The sequence below is a fragment of the Petromyzon marinus genome, chromosome 54, assembly GCF_048934315.1.
Source record: "Petromyzon marinus isolate PM22_M1 ecotype Great Lakes invasive population chromosome 54, UKy_Petmar_22M1.pri1.0, whole genome shotgun sequence".
Lineage (NCBI taxonomy): Eukaryota > Metazoa > Chordata > Hyperoartia > Petromyzontiformes > Petromyzontidae > Petromyzon > Petromyzon marinus.
In genome coordinates, this window is record NC_133720.1 from 1,636,234 (window position 1) to 1,659,128 (window position 22,895).

Genomic DNA, 22,895 nt, shown 5'->3' on the forward strand with positions numbered 1-22,895 from the left:
ACCACCAACGCGGGGTCCTTGAACAGCTGAGAGCGGCCAAGGCTGGCGGCGTTGGTCGTGGGCCCGCTTCACTGACGAGTCGCATCGGCCCTCGGGCGCGCTGTTAAGGAAGGAGGCTCCCGGGGTTGAACCCCAAGTGGCGACAGGAGAGAGGCAGCGTGTGTGTGTGTGAGAGAGAGAGCACGCGGCTCAAAGTGGCTAAAGCACCATCGGACACACGAGTCACTTCCAGTGCAGTTTGTCGTGCAGCCGAGGCGAGTAGGCCGCAAAGCGCCAGTCGACTGTAACGCCAGCTACTACGGGGGTTGAGTTGTGTGGTAAGTGTCGGGTTCTTTGTTGTTCATAACATAGGGTTTGTTGTTGTTGAGGTTAGAGCGCGTGGATTTAAATGCGTCGTTAAACCCGCCACCACCCGACATAGCTAGTTAGTAAGGGTTGTCAGGTCAACAGAACGTGACATTTCGTTACTAGTACAGCACACCGGTGTGTTGGAGTACTCAGATTGTAAATGTTGTGGATTTGCTCTCCAACAAACCGATATATGCTGTACTAGTAACGAGTTGGCATTTTCTGTGTACGTGACAAACCTTACTAATTGGCTGTGGCGGGTTTAACGACATTTATATGTTCGCGATCTAACCCTAAAACAAAAACCTATATTTGTTTGAATGTGCAGTGCAGCAGCGGATCGAGACTGCTGTTGTGAGTGGAATTGTACCGCGTGTCACGTTGACAAATCGAGCGCCTTCGATACGGGGGGACTGGGTTGTCGCGGTGGCACGGCAACTGGCGCCGGACACTGGACAACCCCACGTTCGACTCCCGGGTCACACGGGTAAAAGCCGGGCGGCGGTGGCGGTGGTGGTGAGCGATGTCTCGAATAGGGCTTTAAACGCCTCCATATTCCTTTACCGCCACGACCGCCACCAACCAGTCTTCACTCAACTCGTATTGATCAGCGATGGTGAAGCATGGCCAAAACAGCCCCTCGTTTTTGATGACAGGGCGGGGTGGAGTCATTCTTCTAGCAGTGCATTTGACAGAGGTCTGTGCATTGTTGTTGTTGTGAGACATACAATTGACTTTTGTCGTGGGACTGGCGTCTAAAGTTAGTTTCACGAAGGGGAACTTCCTCATTGCTGTACTGTACGCACAGTGCCGAATGATAGTCTCCCACAATGTTGGCTTTGACGTTGCATGTGAGGCTCGCACGTCATCACCTGGGCTAGCATCACCTGGGCTAGCATCACCTGGGCTAGCATCACATAGGTTACCATCACATGGGTTACCCTCACCTGGGCTAGCATCACATGGGTTACCATCACATAGGTTACCATCACCTGGGCTAGCATCACATGGGTTACCATCACATGGGTTACCATCACATGGGCTAGCATCACCTGGGCTAGCATCACCTGGGCTAGCATCACCTGGGCTAGCATCACCTGGGCTAGCATCACATGGGTTACCATCACATAGGTTACCATCACATAGGTTACCATCACATAGGTTACCCTCACCTGGGCTAGCATCACATGGGTTACCATCACATGGGTTACCATCACATGGGTTACCATCACCTGGGCTAGCATCACATAGGTTACCATCACCTGGGCTAACATCACATAGGTTACCATCACCTGGGCTAACATCACATAGGTTACCCTCACATAGGTTACCCTCACATAGGTTACCCTCACATAGGTTACCCTGACCTGGGCTAGCATCACATAGGTTACCCTCACCTGGGCTAGCATCACATGGGTTACCATCACATGGGTTACCATCACCTGGTGAGGCAGGGTAATGTCGCGGCGCATTCGGCGAGATTTGGCCATCGGTGCGAATCCGGCGTCGGCCATACCGCGTGGCGCGCGGGCTTGCCGCGTGCGGCAAGGTGCATTAATTTCCGTGCCCACGCGCGTCAACTCTTGGCCAGCGGCAGCACGCAAGCAGGCAAGGTCGCTCGCCGGCCCGGCGCCAAGAGGCATATCGGCGAAAAAACCCAGCGCCCTTTTTGCGCCAAACCCCACAAATACATCTTGGGGGGCGCCCGTGCCAGGGCGGAAATTTTTATTTAAAAACAGCTCCCAACGAGCGCACCGTTTGGGATGATTACTGCATTCAAATACGTGCACCATCATTTAAGTCCTTGGACGCGTTAGGAATGTTAAAAAGGATTTTTTTGTTGATAAAGTGAATTCGTCTTATCTAATTAGAGTATATTTTCAAAGTTTACGCGCTCGTACTGGATTTTTAACTTGTGTTGTTTTTTTTTTAACTTGCACGAGATTATTATACACTGAAGTGAGCAGTATTTCAGATGCGTGCAAACGCTCGCATATGGTGGTTTGATAGGGCGGGGGGGTGTAAAGTGGTGGCACAACGGAGTTTCAGTTTTTAGTTTCATTTATTTGGTATAGCCCTGTTGAGCCATTCGGCTCTTGAATCGGGTGCAACCCCAACAAACAAAAAAACATTAACAAGAAACATCTTAAAGTGACTACGCGCAAACGGAAAAATCCAGGAAAAAGCAGCAAAGTCTTCCAGAAAAAGCACCGTATATCAACGCTGTGTGAAAAAAATCCCAGTGGGATGCAAGTCAAACAATAACAATCACGAGACAATTTAGATTAAATTTATCAGTCTAACAATGTACTACAACAAACAAATATGGCTAAACCAAAACGTTTTCGAAATCACCAAAATAAAGCTATAAAAGCAATGTAACAGTGATCACGGGAACTGTGATTCAAATTTAACAATAAACGATATACATGACATGTACTACCAAACTTTCCAGCCATAGCTGGCTGCATGAGTCACTCCATAACAGCAGGAGTATCAGTAGGGGTATCCAAATGTTTCAATGCACCTTTAAGATCAGCACACGATAATATGAACACGGCGACCTGAGTTGGCCACGACTAACGGTGACCAACATCCCGAACCGTTCTTGGGTACCCTCCCCCGTGCCGTACCCTTTACAAACCCACACTGACCAGCCTGGTGAAGTATAGTCAAAATGTATCCCATGGTCGACGGGGCATCGGGGGGGGGGGGCCTTCGTTCAGCAGTGGTTGGCAAAGAGATGTACTTTATTGTAATTAATTTTTATTATTTGAAATTAACCAATTCTGGAGGTTGTTGAATGTGGTTGGAAATGTAATTCAGGTAGATTGACACAGAGCGCTGTTTGCAAACCACTGCGGCACCACTCTCTACACTGTTAGTGGTAGTTTGTGTAAAAAAAACTATTTTAAAGTGCATATTTTAAATACATTATGCAAAGTATTTGTGATTCCTATTTCAAATACATTTTCCCAAGTGTTTTTTTAAGTGTTATGTCCGATACATTGGTAAGAGTTTCTTGTCCACATCTGCTTATATATGCATGATATGTATTTACTAAACGGCCAAAGAAGAGAACGTGTTTATTGGTGCTCAATATCCCAGCCAGGGGTCAGCCTTTCCCATTATCTCTTTGGGGTAAAAGTGGTTGTTCAACGGAGAGACTTGTCCCCATCATAGAAATGTGGAATGTCCACCATCGGGGGTCAGTGCTGTCAACAGAGATAGGGACTCCCGCATTATTTTTTTCCGGCAGAGACCATTAACAATTTTATCAATCGCACAGAGAAACACGTCCGCTGAAGAGATACAGCGATGATATCGTATGCAGGTGCTCGGTGGATTATCACACCGCGGGATTGTGAGAGGTGGTGATGATGGCATGGTGGGGCTTTCATCCAGCAGTGAATTGATCATGACTGCTGGTGGCGATGAAGATGATGGATCCAAATTGTGATCTTAAACAATTTGGCAGTGCAACAAGAAGCACCTGTTTTAAACAAGTAGCCGTCACACACATGACAGCGTTTTTTGGTGCCACCCACAGGGGTTAATGGAATATTGTTATTGTGCCAGTTTCATTACACTTGACGATGACTGATGGTCGTTTCTTTCTCTGTGAATGCAGATCGGCTGCAGGGATGGATGCGGATTTTGAAAGACTCCGTAAGTATACGCCAACATCAGGTCACCATCCTTCTCTTAAACTTGAAAGTAATAATTATATAAACATGACAATTATAATCCTTTTTCCCCAGAAAGCCTGCATCTCAAGACTTGGAGATTTGTCTTTTTTTATTGGGACACTGCAGTGGTGTAAGGGGTACCACACTGAACTTGCAATATGGATGTCAATAGTGGTCATCACTCCACGTGCCGGGAGCATCTCCAGTAACTGAATTTACTTCCTCTTAACAATCCACTTCCCTGGAGCCGCCCCCAGTGCGTGCTAAATGACGCACGGCACACACAGTCAGAAGAAACACAGACCGCGTCTCATCAACACAGAGGTCCCCCACGTCCCTTTCATGTCCGCATTTGTCTGTCCACGGCACCGCTTAATCCAGGCCCTCAAACTGTGGAGCTGGCCAAAGCTGTGAGTGCCGGAAACAAGGTGGAGGCCATGACAATTGCAGCTCTCCTGGCACACTCCAATACCCCGCTGGAGATCCGCCCACAAGAAAGCATCTACCCGGCACAGGAGATCAGGTGAACGCCGGATCAGCCTTTGTCCGCTTGTGCCCATTGTCCACTGCGTGAGCGTCGCTGCAAGGCTGCAGTTATAACAAGCCTTGGCCACGCATTTCTGTATGCCGGTGGTTGTCCATGCTGCGGTCTGTGGACTACTGGTGTTCTGCAAGGCCGTGGGGAAACTGGTGCAGATAGTTTTCTTATTCCACAAAACGCCATATATTTTTACTGCAAGGTGGTCCATGTAAAATATTTGACGGTGTACGAGTGACCACCACGCACGCCAAATTGTCACAGGCAGCAGCTGGGCTTTGCTAGGGGATGGTTAGCATAGGGCAGTGCAGCAAAGGCTGTTGTATCATACTTCCATTGCTCCCCACCTTCACCAACGCACACTGACCAGCGTGAAGTCTGCGGGTCGAGGAAGATTTTGAACCCGTGCAATGTACTGCGTTTCTAACCACGTATTGATCATGGCTGCTGCTGATGATGATTCATCCCAATGCAGGAGTCCTCAGAGAGTCTCAATTCCGAAGGCTCAGCGGGTTGCTTATATGGATATAAAATGGCATCGTTATTGTTGTAAATGTTTTGAAAATCAGTGGTTATGTTCAACACATGAATCCCCCAAATTATCAAGATCTGGATAATAATAATGATAATAATATGGATGTAACCATCCATGATTCATTGCGATTCTGGGTCAATATTTAATTGGCTATTTGATTGTTTCTGTTACGAGAGATGGAGAATCAATCATCGTCGTCTTTCCACTGCTAGATGAAGGCTTTCCCACGCCGTACCTATTCCCCGCTGCCTCTTGCGATGCCACAGTTTATCTTAGTTCTGCGAATGAACTGACCTCGCCTCCGCTCAATCTCAATAGCGGTTCTTCTATCAGCCGCAGTGTGTAGGATCCACAGTGGTATTAATGTATACAATGTACCGTGGTATAGACGTTTGTGAATTTAAAATAATTGATTATTGCGTGCAACGTTAGATTTTTGATCTGTGAATTATTATAGCCCGACTGGATACATCTAATAGCAAAAGATTCACGTTTATTATACATATTGTCTTCGTTATAATGTATTTTTTTGCCCATTAAATATTTTGAAATCTAGGTCTCTGACTTAAGCACACAATGGGCTGCTTGTGCACAAAAAAAGAAGATTGTCTTTAAAAGTAAAGTGCCGTACTTTTCTGCAGACAGTGTGCTTCAGCGATATCCCCCAACAAGTCCAATCAGTGGCAGGAATCGAACTGTCATTGCCCAGTGGACAGGTTCAGTGGCGAACGCTCCGGTTTAATCCAGACGCCGTTTGCTGCACCCCCCCCCACCACCACGTGGGTTAAGGCAAAGCGGTGGGGGGGGGTGGGTCACGCTTGCGCTTTACGTTGGGGTGGGGTTAAATATCGGTGGGACAAAGTGATTGTGCCTTGAGCTTATTTACGACAAAATGAACGTGACAAACCGAATGAGATAAATTGAACTGATAGAAAATCCCCACTGAATTACCCAAGCGAGTGGGGGCAGGGATGGAAGAAAAAACTCGTACCGCAGAGTGTCTGGACTCGTGCAGTGGCAGCAGGAATCCGTGTGCTTGTACGATAATGAACAGCGTCAGACGTGTTATCTGAATTCTTCAAAAGCCATAATTTCTGTTATCCTAGGCTGAAAATAGACGCGTAGATTTCACCAGTTTGAGGGTTTCATTAAGCTATTGGTGAACTTTGAGCCTTTTGGTCATTCGATGATAATATATATTTTTACACCGGAATATTAATAAATTGGCTGAATGTGGAGGGAGAAAAATAAATGAAACGGCCATTGGGTCTTGGCGGCTACATCACCGTGATCATCAGGAAAGTCCTGCCTGCGGCTGACTCTGCAACAAAGAATATAAATTAAAAGTTAAGTCCGTGTGATTGTCCAAGTGTGAGAAAGGCTTTGAAATCTAAAAGCCATTACGCAACAATGGAATACGTTCATGGGAAGTTTGGAGGACATTGAAAAAAAAATTGGTTAATCAGATCTAAAAAAAAAACTTAAATTGAATTCATGCTCTTCTAGATTTTAAGCTTTCGTGACTGCAAGGATCCATACTCTTTGGTTCTATTCGGTCACGGAGGTAAAAAATGAAAGAACAAAAATCACGACGTTTCGGCCACAACACAAGTGGCCTTCATCAGGTGAAGGGACCGTGTTGTCCTCCCCCCCACCCCCGTGCCGGTCCGTTACGTTGCTGTACGGTCATGTCCTCGCACACCATCATTTGTAAATTCCCCTCCCCCCGTGTCAGGTGCTTTATGATCATTTTATGCTAATTCCTTTGTCAAAGCGTTTTGTTTCCTCCCACACAGCTTAAAGGACGCGAGCTGGCTTGACTTTCTTCATTCCAACGCTGTCCTCGTGACAGCACTGTCCCTTCGCCTGATGAAGGCCACTTGTGTTGTGGCCGAAACGTCGTGATTTTTGTTGTTTTATATTTTTACCTACGTGACTTTAGCGAATAGAACCAAAGAGTATAAATTCATACTCTTTGTTTTTTTTTTCGGTAAAGTTACGTAGGTTAAAATAAAAGAAAAGACAACTAAATTAAAACACGACGTTTCGGAGGCAACACAAGCTTCCGTCTTCAGCGAATTTTTACTGTGTCTGTACCACCTGAAGACGGAAGCTTGTGTTGCCTCCGAAACGTCGTGTTTTAATTGAGTTGTTTTTTTCTTTTATTTTAACCTACGTGACTTTACCGAACAAAAAACTAAAGAGTATGAATCCTTGCAGTCACGAAAGCTTCAAATCTAGAATTAAATAAATTTGTTTCCTTCCAATCCAGATCGTGGCCGTGTTCTTTTTTGTTTAAAAACTGCAGCGATGATTTTGAATCGTAGGTCATAATGTATTATTCATTGCCCATACTTTTTTATATACTTCCCGATTTTAAGTCTTGGATGTGTATACAGTAGTTGTTTGAGGATCTGATTTAGAAGGAACTTTATTTGTCTGTCTTTGAATCAGCCTGTCGGTTACGACACAACTAACAATGACAATAATGTGTAGGCCTTTGTTCATCATTCGACTGCGGGACGAAGGCCTTCACAGTGCCCTGTCGCTCGTGAGAGTTGTTTGGCCTTGCTTCACCACGCTGGTCAGAGTGTTGTGAAGGGGTGGGGGGGGGACGGCAGGACCGGTTTAGTTATCAGCTACCTTGCCAGGTATGCAGGAGGTCGTGGGTTCGATCCCGACCCTGACGCTTGCTTTATGTTTAAAATCTGCATGTTCTCTCTGTCTCCCCATGGTCGTGTGGACTTTTCTCTGGTTTTTCTACCCACATTTAGAATCAACGTGCGTTTAGAGTATTTAGCTCCTGTAAATTTCCACATGATGATAAGCCACTTAGTTGAGCTTTCATTTGTGGCCAGGTCGCTTATGTAAACACAGCTATATTAGCTCAGTGGACCTTAACTGGTAAAATAGGAAATAGTAAAAAAAAAATGGTTTATCTCGCCACTGATGTTAGCCACGGCCAGTTTTATCGTGCACCATGTTAACCATTGCACCACCACTCCACCCCGACTGTGTATTGTAAATAATTATCTGAATAAATAATACTTTACAGTCCACTGTCAATCCACTGCTGGATGAAGGCTTCTCCACGCCATGTCATGGGAGTTGTATTGGACCACACACTTCACCACACTGGTATATTGTGGGTTGGTGAAGTTCAGTGACTAGCGTGGTGGTGGTGGTGGTGGGGAAGTATGGCCCAGCAATGTTTGGAGAGGCCCTCATCCAGCAGCGTATTGACAAACATGTGCTGTAGGTGTACTCGTAGAACATCGCACGGCTGCGAGCATTCTGGCAATGTACGTTTGTATGTTGTATATATGTTATATGTATGTATGTTGAACTTTCGTACCGTATGCAGCCAACCGTGCTAATTGGAGTTCTGGGGGAAGGACAAAATAAACACAAAAAACAGTTTTTTGAGATATTAGTTTTCAATCTAGATTTCAAAGTACATAGCTCCAGTGGCTTCCTAACATCGGAAGGAAGAGCGTTCCAGACGGCCGCAAAAAGCGCATCTGAAAGCGCGTGATTCATTGACCGTCTTTCTTCGGTGGCCAGCCAAAATCCGTTGCTGTGAGGATGACCAGAGTTCGCGTGATGGTTTATGCTCTTAACGAGATCGGCAAGGTATTGTAGTTCATTTGTGGCAAGCACTTTGTGTGTAATGGGTGCGACCTTATCATGTATCCGGTCGGCAACCGGAAGCAAGAAGATCGTGGGCCTAATCCATGTCTTGGTGGAGAGGAGGTCACCGCTGCTCTTTGACAGATTAATTAGCATTTGGGAGGAAAGGTGCCCCCTGTCAAAACATCAACCACGGTGGCTGTGCGTGACGTGTCACCGTGTGCAGGATTCAGGTCCGCTTTGAAGATGCCCAGAACACAGTGGGGCCCATCGCTCTGACCGTTCATTCACATTGGACAGTGGCACACCTGAAGAGTGAGGTAGGCACGTGCTGGCCCAAGTCTCAGAATAATAACTCTGCATTGTTTATCAACCCAGTCTGGATGACGGCTGGCTAAGTGGAGACCCGAGGGGGACGTGGACTCGCGACCTGTCACTGGCGGGTCGTGAGTTCCAACAAAAACTTCATCCCCTTTGCAGCCTTTCTTAGAAAAATTAAATGTTGAATGCGCAGCCCTTCAATTGCTCTCTCATGCCACTGCCGGCACAAGTGCCTCCAGTAGAGGAAGCTTTATCGTGGATATTTGTCCACGCTGGCCATACAAAACCGCATTATTATCATTGTAAATCTTAAACGGCGGAAGAATACCCACACTTTACCCCACCACGCGCGACCTTGCCGATCGGCCAATTGTGGCGCACCCGCTTTCGCCGCTGGGTGTACAGAGGTGGTGGCTGTTTAGAAAACTTGCCGCGTTGTTTTAACCGCCTCGCCGGGAGATCGAACCGCGACCTCTGCATTGCAATACCAGTGCCCTGAGAACGATTCGATGCTGTCGACCTTCGCACCACCCCAGCATCCCCAATTGTCCCTGTCCCATGACATTTTTTTCCCCTTCCCCTCCCCCCTGGTGTGTTAGGTTTTCCAGAAGTACGGCTTCCACCCATTGCTGCAGCGGTGGGTGTTTGGGGGCCGACTGGCCAAGGACTGTCATTCGCTTCACTTCTACGGCGTCAGGACAGATGGAGACCACGCCTTCCTCTACCTCCTGAAGGTGCCATCTTCCAGCGGCGATGTCGCAGAGAGACACAACGCAGGTACGGGAGCGCGATCCCCCCCGCACCCTGCCACCCCCCCACAACTCCGGAAGAGAGGTCACGCCGGCAGACGGGAGCCTTCAGCTTGGCCGAAGTTTTGTGAGAAGAGTAAAACGTGGGGGTCAAACGATAGAAAAGCGGGTGCATTACAGTTTAGTTAAGACCGTATATTTTTTAAATAAAAAAAATTTCATCGGAAACTAGCTGTTGGCTCTGGTTGTCTCTTGTTTTGTTGTTGCTGTAACAGGAGAACCGTTGGGTGGCGGTGAAAGGCCAAGAGCCAACAGGATGAGTCTACAGGACATCCTTCACGTCATAACCGACCAGCTGGGCTCAATGGACCCGGCTCCTCTCCTATCCAATCCGCCAGCAATAGCCGCCGTGAGTGTCATTTTAACTGTTCGTTCATTTGTCAACTTGGAGATCCCCAGCGGCAAGTTGGTCAGTGGATGGGTGTGTTTGGTTGTCCATTTAAAACCCCTCCGAGCCAGACTTTAAGAGGCCAGAATTCAGGGTAGGCCAGAGGGTAACTTTAACTAATTAAATAACGACACAAAGATAATTTTTGATAACGTAAAAAAACAACTGATTGGAACACTTACTCGTGCGCCATTTGGCCTGCACATGGTAATTTTTGTGACTTGCTTACCTTTTCTCTATTTGACACGGTTTTTGTAACTTGCTGACCCAACCCTAACTGGAACATCTGCGACAAAGAGCTTCATAGCTCATCGGATTCCAGTCTAAATAAATATTCTCATGGAATCTGACTCTACGGCCATTTTGCCTCGCTATCGCGTGCTATTTGGTGAACCCCTTTTTGAGACCTTGCAACCGGCAGCACAACGGGGGGGGTGGGGGGGGGGTGGTGGAAAATCCAGCGTGGTTTGAGCGCACGCGTTGCTCTCGCTGTGGACGTGCGTTTAGGACGCGACGGCCGAGTGGTCGTGTTCGGCCTGCACGCTGCTCAACCAGCCCAGAGCCGCCCGCTGCTGTGTGTGTGACACCCCTCGACAGCCCGATGCTCCCGAGCAGGTGAGAGAGTCGTTTGAAAACCCGTGGACAAGTGGACAACCACGTGTCCGTTCTTTTGAGCTGGTGGGTCTGGACAAGGGCGCGTGTGCGATCCACCGCTGCGCGTGGCCTTCGTGCGTTTGCTAGCCCCAGCAGGCGGAGGGAGAGTGGGCGGACAGGAATCGGTGCGTCGCACGGATCTCACGCCAGCGGTCGTTGGCTCCTCTGGGCCGTCTGGTTTATGGGTTGGTTGTTTATGGCAGGGCGGGGGGGGTGGGGAGAAACCTTTTAACGTTGCGCGCTTAATTTGTTTGTGACGTATTTGTACACACTTGTAACAGGGCTCGCGGGCCGTTCCGAGAACTATATACCGGACGCGGTGTGTCCGGCGCGGAAAATATATTCTGGGGGGGGGGAGGTCGCCAAACCCGATGGGTGCTCGTAAAATCGAACACCCGTTGTTAAATGTCGTCGTGTAGCTGCACGTGCCTGTACACACGTGCACATGCGTCATGTGCACGTGTGTGAGGTGCTCGCTAAGAGCACTTGCCCCAACAGTCTTGTTAAGGCTATACGAGGGAATCTTTTTCTTTGCACATGCATCAGCCCTTCTGACAATCCACTGCTGGATGAGGGCCTACGCACAAATACGCAACATTGTACCGGCTGTGGCCGAAAAACCCCTACTTTTTAAGTGGAATCTAACTGACGTGTTAAGCCTACGTGTTTTGAACTGGAATCCTAACTGTTGACACTCAACAGTGGCTTAAGTGGTCAGCTTGCCGACTTCCAAACTGCGCGGCCACTTGCGTTAAGATGTAGTCTCGCGTGTGCTAACCGCTGCGTGTGCGCTTTGTGTCGCTGGCGAAGGCATTATTCCTTTCCGTGCGAGAGAGAGTTTACTCCGTGTGGCAATAAACTCAGTCTGCCTTTGAGCGGTCGAGGAAACAACTACTTAGAGGTAATATTTTTTTATTAAGTAGAGTTTTATTGCGCGTTACTTTGAAAGTGCAACAACAGAAAAGCCTAAATCCTGCGGGGAAATATTGGTTGCTAATTGTATGATTATGTAATGTTTTACGTACTTTATTGATAGAATGAGTCGATGATTAATTTACAAACAGGCTTTTTTTTGGTTCCCAAAGTAATTCGTTTCAAAGTGGGTTAAATATTCAAGAAAAAAATGACACAATTAATTTTCATCATTAACTGTTGTGTGACGGGAGTCTGTAATTCTTCAAGTCAGTTTTGTCTTTCTTTTTTAACAGAATTAATGAGGAATCGGTCCACAATCGAGGTATATACATTTTTTCCCCCTTGCAAACATTAGGTGAAATTTATTCTATGGGCCCAGGGCAGATATTTCGCTTGTGGCTACCACTTGGCGTGACATCACTTTAGCGGTTCCGTATTCTTTACGTGGCTAATAATGGTGTATTATGTGAGAACCGTTTGAAATTAGCGGGGTTATCAAGTAGCATACAATTCACGCCTATTAGCCATTTCAATCAATTGGAACCACTGAGGTTTTGCAAGCCGGTGGTGGCACCACGCCTATAATACAGCACTGTCGAGGCATCGAGGGTTGGTGGATTCCCGCACCAATGTTGTGACTCCCTATCCCTTGGGTGTCGAGGAGGTGCCATTCCCTGGCTTGTCAGAAGAGGGCGGCACATCAATTGTGGAGTCCCATCTGTTCCACCTGTATGGTATTAGTGTTTCCCCCTTCGCATGTGTTGGTGTTCTCCAGGTGCTGTAGTTTCCTCCCACATGTTAATACTAAATACTCACTAATTGGCTGTAAACATCTTCATATATAGAGGACCGTAGAGCTTAGGCAATTGCTCTCACGAGCTCACCCAGGTGACTTGCCTTCACGCTCGTCTGTGGTTGCCTGCTGCGCCTCTGAGTCGTTCTCCCCCTTGGAGAGCGAGCGAACAATTTGCAAGTTGAAATTATTTAGTTATTTTGCTACATCGTGTCATAGAAAATTCTGCTCTGGCCCATGGACTAACTTTGGCAAGGTAATTTGGTTTCAGCGGCCGTTTCTGACTTCTTTGACGGTGCCTTCAGGTATTCCCTTCGGTGCAGCAGATTTCATTTCTTTCTAAAGGCAGGTTCAAACCTGAGCACCCGTTTTTGCACAATTTGGTTGCATGCAACTGAATGGCTTCTATGCGGACGTCTCTACAACAAAAGGTGGCTAAAGTTACGCATTGTTGTTGCGCAACTTCTCCCCCAGGTGTGTACCCTGCCTATCTGTTGGGGTGGTCATTAACTCTTCAGGTGTGACATCTGGTGCAACATCATCATCATCTGGTGCAACATCATCATCATCTGGTGCAACATCATCATCATCTGGTGCAACATCATCATCTGGTGCAACATCATCATCATCTGGTGCAACATCATCATCATCTGGTGCAACATCATCATCATCTGGTGCAACATCATCATCATCTGGTGCAACATCATCATCATCTGGTGCAACATCATCATCATCTGGTGCAACATCATCATCATCTGGTGCAACATCATCATCATCTGGTGCAACATCATCATCATCTGGTCCAACATCATCATCTGAAAAACTATTTTCGCTTGTGGTATATGGGTTTTAGTTGTTCTACAGAGATATATAATTCCTCCAACTGTTTTATGATTCTATCTCGATCGTGTGTTTTATACCTTGTCATCCATCTTGCTGTCTGCAACCTACCGCATGTGATTTACCAAACGGTGACATCCTATTTGCTGCATTTGCATTCGCGTTTGCTAACTACCTCGCCCGGTATACAGGAGGTCGTGGGTTCATTCCCGAGCCTGACGCCTGCTGCTGTATATTTGGAGTTTTTGCATGTCTCTCTCCCTGTGGTCGAATGGATTTTTCTCCGCGTCCTTCAGCTTTTTCTTCCACATTTCGAATCAACATCGTGTGTTTAGAACATTTGGCTGCTATACATTTCCACTTGGTAAGCCACTTTGTTGAGCTATACTTATTTGTGGCCAGGTCGCTTCTGAAAAAGAAGCTAAAATCGCTCAGTGGGCCTTACCTGGTGAAATAAAAAAAATAGTTCATAGTTTTGTATTTTGACATTGTCAGTCAGTTTTGCATTGTGTTTTCTCATGTCTGTTCTCATTCTTATGCAGTCTCGTGTATTATATATTTACTTTGGCCTTTGCGTCCTTTCGTATATGTTTTCATGGTTTTAAGATGCCTTTCTTTTTACTTTACCTCCAAATCTCAATGCACGGTCCACCAATCATAATCATCATCATCGTCGTCATCGGTCATCATCCACCATGGTCAATGCACTGCTGGACGGAGGCCTTCCCATACCTTCTGCCTTCCCACGTGGCCGCGTGGCACCACGACCCATCTCGCTTCTGCTCGTCGGCTTTTCCCATCGCTCCCTCTCGGCGGCGGTCGTCCTCTCGGGCGCGTTCTCTCCTCTCGCTGCCATTCCGTCACCAGTCTCGTCCGTTGGCCGTCCTCCCTCCCTCCGAGCCCGCGCGTGTCCTGCCGCCCGAACCCGCCCGCTCCGCTCACTCTTTTCCTCTTTCATGATTCTTGTTGTAACTCTCAAGCATGCTGCTGCCCGAGCCCCCTTCAACTCACGGTTACTTTCCACTCCTATTTTCGATAAACGTGTGAGGGATCCCGCCCCCCCCCCCCCCCCCGTTTTGTTTGTGAACTATAAATATATGAGCGATTGTTATTTACTGACAGGTGTGCGCGTGTGTGCGGGTTTTTCCGTGTCGTGTATTTATTCAGGGGAGACGAGGCAACTCCGTGGAGAACTTCATCCGACAGATGTCCTCGCCAACTTCAGACCTGCAGTCCGATTTACTGAAGGCTCTATATAAGTTTTAGCAGCTTTTCCCGGAGCCAAGTCAGAATATTTTTGACGATGCGATCATAAAGAAGTTGGCCGTTTGAACCACTAATGATATGCTTGCACTGTATTGCTGTACTGCTTTTAATGGTACGTCCTTACAAAATTGTTCACGACTTTTTTTTTAAAGCAGCCAGCTGGTTAGTAGACCGATCAGCCCTAGATCCGAGATGATTATCACGTCGATTAATCGACTCAACGTTGTGTCAAACAGCTTCTCTTCTTTACGTCACCAGTTATTACTTGTGGAACCTGCGTCCCGCAGGTGGGAAACCCCCGACAAGCCGAACACCGCTAATTGGGTTGGTGGGTGAGTGGGTGGGTGAGTGGGCGGGTGGGCGAGTGAGCGGGTGAGCGGGCGAGCGAGCGAGTGAGTAGATGGGCCGGGGCACGCCGTATCTCAGTTATCTCGTGTTGATGCTCTGTTTACCTTGTGCTGCCGACCGGAGTCGATGGAAACTGGTACCGCGTACACACACACACACACACGCATCGGCCGAGCAGGACGGTGCGGATCGATGTAAACGCTCGTCGACGTGAGCGCGCGACTCGCGATCGATCGTCTTGCGGTACTGGCGACCTGTGGTGCTCGTGGAGCCGCTGCAACGATACGATCGTTCCTGCGTGCGTTGCGCTGACGCGGCGAGTGTGCGGCGGCGGCGGCGGTAGCAGCAGCAGCAGCGCCGCCGCGCTAGGGCGGCTGACTGGAGGGGGACGAACGCGCGGAGCGGTCGGCGCGACCGAAGATGCCGTGACGGCAGTCGGCGCGACTGGCGACGACGACGGAGCCCCGGTGCCTTGGTCGCAGCGTGGCTGGCGTCGTTGGGCCTTCATAAGTGTTCTCGATCGCGGCGATTAGAAAGGCTGTTGGCCGGCTTGTGTGGAAATAAAGTGCAGTTGAAAAGCGTTCAACGTCATCAGCATCTTTATATTTTCTGGAGAAATCCGATGAGCCATGGAGCTCTTTTTCACGAATGTCCAAGTTCGGGTGGGTTCGTCGTCTGCGTTTGAACAAAAAGTGTAGCAGGTTACAAAAGTGCCATTTACATTGCAGAGTTACGGGAAACTGATCTCGCGACGCTGGTCGTATATCGCGAAAACTCAACGCTGTCACTCATCCGTAATGTGGCAGTTTTACGCGGTAATCCCGATATCATGAGCCGTGTTTTTTTATGGGGCTGTAATACGGCTTGTTCGCAGATGAAGTCACTCATTGGTAAAGTTTGCGTCGATTCGCGCCAGCACAGATGTTAAAATTTGCATCAACAATCTAAGTGAATCGTACAAAATGATGAGCCAAAAAAAATCTCGATGTTAGAATGTTCCACTTTGTACTTTGTGCGCTACGTTTGAGGCCAGCTCGTTGCGGGTAATTCTGGCAGCAAATTGGAAGCGCGTTTAACGGCGAAGTTGAGTATTATTAATCTCGCCAAGCATTCCGATTATGTAAAACATGCTGCCTGGGCAAATCAATTGGGACTACCAAAAACAAAAAAAGACTTCTTAAATGAATTCCAATTTTTTTTTTCTATCTGTCGCTGCTGCCAAATTTTTTTTTGCGATTTTTTTTTTATTTGGGGGTTTTTAACCGAGAGAATTCGAATTCCGTGGTTGATGTAAGTGAACGTGCCGTTGTCAGTCATGATCGATCCACTGCTAGGGCAAGGCCTCCCCGAGCCCCTGCCATCTCTGGCGATCTCGCGATGTCACGATACAATACGTTTTGGATTCTCGCTTTACGTGCCGCGTCCTGTTTAACGATATCGTCGAACATGGCCTCCCTTTCCTCTGGCTCTCTCCGTGATAATTCGCTCAACAACTTGGCAATGCGTACTCCTCCCAGTCGCATCCAATTGCTTACGCAACATAGTTCTCCGTCTCCCCAGGCTTGTTGTGGTACCTCTAATGTCCGCGGCCAAAATTACATTTACGACCGCGATCTGCAGAGTCCCTCTGAAGAGAGTGGTTTTTTTTCACGACTCCTTCAAGGTGACCAGACATCTTTGAAGAGGTGTAAGTACCCACACTTTACCCCCCCCCCCCCCACACGTGACATCAGAATTCTGAATCTATTTGTCCTGGATGGAATCTGACGATCTATGAAGCTCTCTGGACAGGAGGGGAGGGGGTGGGGATTTAAGAAACTCGCACCGTTTTAACCGCCGTGTGGGGTGATCGAATCGAACCAGCGACCTCTGGATTGTAAGTCCAGCGTGCTGCTGACCACTACCACCGCGGTGGCGGGACTGTTCGCAAGACATTGAACGATTGCCGGCATGCGACGCGACTGTGAATAACCCCAAGATAAACGCGCTCTCTCCACCCGAGTTTGTACGTCTTGATTTAACGACGTTCAATTCCATTAAATACACATTTACGCATTAAAACACGTTTACTATAATTGATAGCTTTCCATAGTTCCAGTTGAAGTCAAGCTGCACTTTGTATTTTACACTATCGAGTTATTTAGTTTTGCTTTGAAGCCGCTGATGCTTTTTAGCCGGCTTAATTGTGGGCGTCTTTTTTTGGCAGACAATTTTGTGTTGTTCTCTGTGTGTGTGTGCATTCTCTCCCCCCCCCCCATTCCCAAGTGACGAAGCGCACGCGTGCGCTCATCTGCTCCGCGATTCGCCGTGCGCGCTCTCAACCCGGCCGGCGTGTTTTGCGACAGTCGCTGTTTATATTAATTTATTTTTCTTCGCGCTCCGCGGTTCGTGCTTTCGAGTTGTTGTTTTTTTTTTTGGCCGCACCGAGGACCCGGGCAAAAGTTGAGTTTTTGTTGTTGTTGATTTCCCGGTAGGTAGCGGACCACCGAGAGCGGGAGGGCGTCATCCAAAATCGGTCTTTTTTGGTTCAGTTTACTTCCCTCGTCGACGACAGCCGTGAGGAATCCACTGCTGGATGATGAATGCCTTCGAAGCCCCCCCGAGTATCATCGCTGGCGCATAGGCAGGAAACGTTTTTTTACGTGAATCAAATCAAGACAATTCATCAAACCGCCGGGTGGGTTGTGGAGCGAAGCGTCACACGGCTAAGTAAGTTGACTGACACGATGGGACATCCTGTAGCGTCGCAGCCTGCGGCGCTGCCTTCGCAGGCTGCGCGTGTGCCTGCCACTGGCTCAGCCCCAGGTCGACTCGGCCTCACACGAACGCCTCGGTGCGGCGTATAAACATCAGCGCTGGGGAGACAAAGGCGGCCGGGCGTGGTGTTGGCCACCCATCCACTCGTGTGCAGGGCCAGCCTTCATAGGCGTTTAACAGCACTTGCCTGTGGAGGCTATACGGGGGTTCTTTGTGCGATCGACAAAGGGGCGATACATTGAACGATGACACAGACAAACCCGCGTAGATGTCTTACAAGTGTCTAGATTTGTAGTGTGGTCAGTCGTTTGTTTTTTTGGCACGGGTGGGGGGTGATTCTAATTGGGTGTTCTAGAATGGAACGATCGTATTTTTTTGCAAGTCTGGCTCCGGCCCACAGCTGGCAACGCGGGCACGTCGCTATCAATCGAGGCGCGTAACAGAATAACCGAGCGGCTAACAAATACACCCCGTTCCCTTGGATCATTCCTCCTTCCGCACAAAAACGAGATCGCGGCGTGCGCGCGCGCGCGCCTTGAGCGAGTACAGCCTCTGCGCGCGGGGCGTGCATCATTTTGGGCGGCATCGCTTCAACACACAAAGCAGCACACACGCGGGATCCGCGTTGACTTTATCGGTGTCTCGTGAGCGGAGGGAGGGGGGGGGGGGCTCGTTCGAGGCAGCGCTGGCGAACTTTGCCGGCTGTTTATTTAGGCGAGGATTCTGGTTTCGGCACAGGGCCGTGCCATTGTACACATCGCACGGCACGATCTACTTGGCCGTCGTAAGTGGGGCACATGCAGGTTCCTCTCGCTCTGTGCGGGTTCGGCTTTGTGCGATTTCGCGCTGTATACGGGGGGGGGGGGCTAACCTATTTCCACCCACAATTCGCTATATGCGGTTTGAATTCACTCTGCGTGCGGCCGGACGTGAGACACCGCGTGTGGACTGTGTGTACAGGTGGTGCATCGGCCACTCATCTCGGTCAGTCGACCCCGTGGCACCTGCTGGGTCTGCGCCGTGGCCTCCTGCCAGCGGGCGTTCGACGCTTCACGTGATGGCCTCAACGTGCACCTAGTCTGGCACAAGCGCCGTCGTGACGTCACCGCCACTTAGTGGCGAATGGCGGTTGTTGTTGTTGTGTACTGTGTGTATTATTTGTGTCGTGAGTGTGTACCGTGTGTGTGTGTACTGTGTACCGTGTGTGTACTGTGTGTATTGCGTGTATGTACTGTGTATGTACTGTGTGTATGTACTGTGTGTGCTACTCGGCAGGCAGGTGTCTCCTCGTGCCGTTTCGCGTTGTGTCCCCCCGCCCCCATTACTGGAACGCATCTACGACAATCACTGTCTCAACCACCACCACTAGCGCACCGAGCGAGGTGCGAACAAGTACGAACGGAGTGAAACATTTTATTTTAAATTCCCGCGTGAGCCCGCGTGTAAAACCACGCTGCGAGGAACAGCGCACACCTTACTCACACACTCCTTACTCACTACTTACTCAGTACTTACTCACTCCTTACACACGCCTTGTCGCCAAGTCAACCATCTGCCTTAGGGCCCGAATCTCAACGCAAAACATCACCCCCCCTCCACCTCTTCGTAAATTAATGGCTCAAACGAGCCACCCTGAATAAACATTCCATTAAAAAAAACTGCTGATGCGACGCACAGCTTGCAATATGATAGCGAGAGTCATAAAGATATTTGTTGCAGGGGTTTATTGTTGTGCGTGTAGCGAGTTCTGCCCCTCCGCGTATATTCGATTTTGTGCGCGCGCACGCACGCGCGCACGCACGCGCGTCTTAATTATTTATCGCGCCATTTCTACGGGAAGGGACACTCGGGAGGGTTTTCTCGGAGCGCGCCGTGGATTAAAATGTCACCGATTATTGAGCGCGGCCGATCGAGCAGAGCGCCGCGATGGTGGTGGGCCGGCGACTTGTGGGCCATGCGCCGTTTTGATCGTGGGAGGCGGGCGCGGTGCGACGACTTTTGAAATCCCAGCCACTGCGAGCTGCGGCACTTATTGAAAAGTCATCGCCTTGCGACTGCTTGTTTGTGTGTGTGTGTAGTTTGTTGGCCTTTACCGCACCCCCCCCCACACACGCGCGCGCCTCTACGTAGCACAGTTGGCTTACGTACTTTGCGAAAGAAGTTCAACATACCGGACACACATCTGCCATCGCACCACCGGGAATCCATTCGCTTGGAGGACGTCCATAATCAGAATATTTATTCATACTCGATGAACCCGATGAGCTGTACAGCTCTTTTGCACAGATGTCCAGTGGCTGCCCCGCCGCGCGGGGACACTGGACTATTCTTTACAGCTTTGGCTCCGCTCTATGCGGGTTCGCTTTGTGCGATTTCGCGCTGCATGAACAGTATATGCGGCTAACCGATTTCTCCACCCCCCCAAAAAAAAATTCGCCACGTCGTGCGGTTTGTAGGGCCCCAGCACGAACGTGGCAGTGTTCGGTGCGCTGAAATATCTCACACGAGGCTCCCACAGAGGAGGGCTTCTGGGCTCCACGTTCCAAATGAGGACGAAAATTAATGTAGACCCTAATTGACTATCTCTTCTGTTTTGTGTGTATGTATTCATTCATTCATTTCCTTTGCACACTCACTTTTGTCTGCTTGAAGTGTCATTAATTATGGAGTGTGACCTATTTTATTGTTATTGCTGTCACAGACTTTGTTTGTTACAGGAGTAATAGTATAATTATTACTCTACGGGGTGTGGGGCGTCGGATGGGATCGTTTTGAGTGTGATGTCCGACTGTCACGAACGCCAGCGTTGAGTGATTTCTAAACCTGTCCCTGCCTTCATCAACCAGCACTGACCAGCGTGGTTAAGTATGGTCACACGATCCGCGTGTGGGGGGGGGGGGCTTTAGCGCGGCAGTCGATTGACAGGGAGCCGTCGACGATGGTCCTGGACATCGGCTGAGATCTAAAAAAACAACCCCATCAACACGAGCTGGGGAGCGCATTATTTATTTATTATTAATGATAACAATCGAATTCAATTCACCAGGATTGTCGTGCAACACACACACGATAAAAAAAAACAAATCTTAAACCGTAAGCAACAATGATAACAACAACAACAGCTGTCGTACATGATGTCACGCAAGTTGTGACATCACGCGGTCCCGCACGTCATTGCCGTGGCTGCGACAAACGCGTCCCCGCCAATGTGGCGATGAATCTTCTTTGGTTCTTTCGGTGAAGTCACGTAGAATTAGACTAAAATAATAAATTGATAAATAATATATAAATAATATATAAATAAATGATACATTGATGAGTGTTCTTCTTTTGCCGCTGACCTTCGTGTCCGAGGAGGACTCCCGCTGACGGCCTCGTGGCCCTGCACGCGCAAGCGTGGCCGTGCGCACCGATGCGCGAGTGGCAACACCTCTTGTCTATCTCTCTGTCTATGTCTCTGTCTATCTGTGTCTCTTTGTCTCTCTCTGTCTCTCTCTCTCTGTCTCTCTCTCTCCTCTGTCTCTCTGTGTCTCTATCTGTCTCTGTCTCTCTCTCTGTCTCTCTCAGTATTTATCTCCTCTGTCTCTCTCTGTCTCTCTCTCTGTCTCTCTGTGTCTCTCTGTCTCTCTCTGTCTCTGTCTCTCTGTGTCTCTGTCTCTCTGTGTCTCTTTGTCACTATCTCTGTCTCTGTCTATCTCTGTCTCTCTCTCAGTATTTCTCTCCTCTGTCTCTCTGTGTGTCTCTCTCTGTTTCTCTGTGTCTCTCTGTCTCTCTCTGTCTCTCTGTCTCTGTCTATCTCTCTGTCTCTCTCAGTATTTATCTCCTCTGTCTCTCTGTGTGTCTCTCTCTGTTTCTCTGTGTCTCTCTGTCTCTCTCTGTCTCTCTCTCTGTCTCTCTCTCTGTCTCTCTAAGTCTCTCTCTCAGTATTTCTCTCCTGTCTCTCTGTGTCTCTCTCTCTGTCTCTCTGTGTCTTTTTGTCTCTCTCTGTCTATCTCTCTGTCTCTCTCAGTATGTATCTCCTCTGTCTCTCTCTGTCTCTCTCTGTCGCTCTGTGTCTCTTTGTCTCTCTCTCTGTCTATCTCTCTGTCTCTCTCAGTATTTATCTCCTCTGTCTCTCTGTCTCTCTCTCTGTCTCTCTGTCTCTCTTTGTCTCTCTCTCTGTCTATCTCTCTGTCTCCCTCAGTATGTATCGCCTCTGTCTCTCTCTGTGTCTCTCAGTCTTGGAAGGGGGTTGGGAGTAACAACAACAACAACAAACCACAGCCGCCATCGCTTGTGCCAGGCCAGGTGCACTTTGAGGCCATGTGAAGTGCCGAAGGCTCGCTGACAGACCCAGGTGTTATGGATCAACTGACTGAAATGACTGACGGACAACAACAATAAGAATACTACACAATTTATAACGGGAGCATATTTCACGAATAAAGGGCATTGTTCGATCGAGAAGGCTGAGGCGCAGAGCCAGAGCTCAAAGTATTTTCGTACGTGAGGCTGATCGGGTGAGGGCCTGAACAGGTGAGGGCCTGAACGGGTGAGGGCCTGAACGGGTGAGAGCCTGACCAGGTGAGAGCCTGACCAGGTGAGGGCCTGAACAGGTGAGAGCCTGAACAGGTGAGAGCCTGACCAGGTGAGGGCCTGACCGGGTGAGAGCCTGAACGGGTGAGGGCCTGACCGGGTGAGAGCCTGAACAGGTGAGAGCCTGAACAGGTGAGGGCCTGACCAGGTGAGAGCCTGAACAGGTGAGAGCCTTGAGCTGCTGCCAGTTCCAGGGGATCGGCGCCGCGATGGAGATCGCCACCCGGCCAGACCACACAACGTGCTGCTGCTGGTTGTGGACGCGTTCATTGGACGCGCTCCCTGGGATGGTTCGCCGTGGCCAGCTGAGTGAGGAGGGTGGAGAGGTGTGGGCGGGAGACCTTTGTAGAGAGACAAAGATCCCCCATGTAGCCTTAACAGACTGTTGGGGCAAGTGCTGTTAGCGAGCACCTATGAAGGCCGGAACGGTACACGAGATGGTGGGTGGCCAGCACCACGCCCGACCGCCTTTGTCTTCCCAGTGGCGAT

The 22,895-nt window shown here is 49.0% G+C and overlaps 1 protein-coding gene across 4 annotated transcripts; it reads left to right on the forward strand.

Annotated features, from left to right (window-relative positions):
- The first annotated feature begins 4 nt into the window (after positions 1 to 4).
- On the forward strand, positions 5 to 15,660 carry SHARPIN (SHANK associated RH domain interactor). 4 transcript variants are annotated; one of them, XM_076052074.1, is made up of 9 exons: positions 5 to 317; positions 677 to 835; positions 3,980 to 4,017; positions 4,419 to 4,560; positions 8,967 to 9,060; positions 9,661 to 9,838; positions 10,086 to 10,219; positions 10,766 to 10,873; positions 14,628 to 15,660. In XM_076052074.1, exons 3-9 carry the CDS (start codon positions 3,993 to 3,995, stop codon positions 14,724 to 14,726), a joined length of 780 nt encoding a protein of 259 aa, XP_075908189.1. In that variant the 5' UTR covers positions 5 to 317; positions 677 to 835; positions 3,980 to 3,992; the 3' UTR covers positions 14,727 to 15,660. The 4 variants fall into 4 exon arrangements, with proteins under 4 accessions (XP_075908189.1, XP_032830470.1, XP_032830467.1 ...); XM_032974579.2 differs by lacking the exon at positions 677 to 835 and adding an exon at positions 12,121 to 12,149; XM_032974576.2 differs by lacking the exon at positions 677 to 835.
- Positions 15,661 to 22,895: the final 7,235 nt, after the last annotated feature.

What these genes read in the sequence shown, in the direction of transcription:
- SHARPIN (XM_076052074.1), top strand. Translation starts at nt 3,993, where the DNA reads ATGGATGCGGATTTTGAAAGACTCC. An exon ending in CGCAGAGAGACACAACGCAG is followed by an intron (nt 9,839 to 10,085) that starts GTACGGGAGCGC and finishes TTGCTGTAACAG; the next exon opens with GAGAACCGTTGGGTGGCGGT. An exon ending in AGCCCGATGCTCCCGAGCAG is followed by an intron (nt 10,874 to 14,627) that starts GTGAGAGAGTCG and finishes GTATTTATTCAG; the next exon opens with GGGAGACGAGGCAACTCCGT.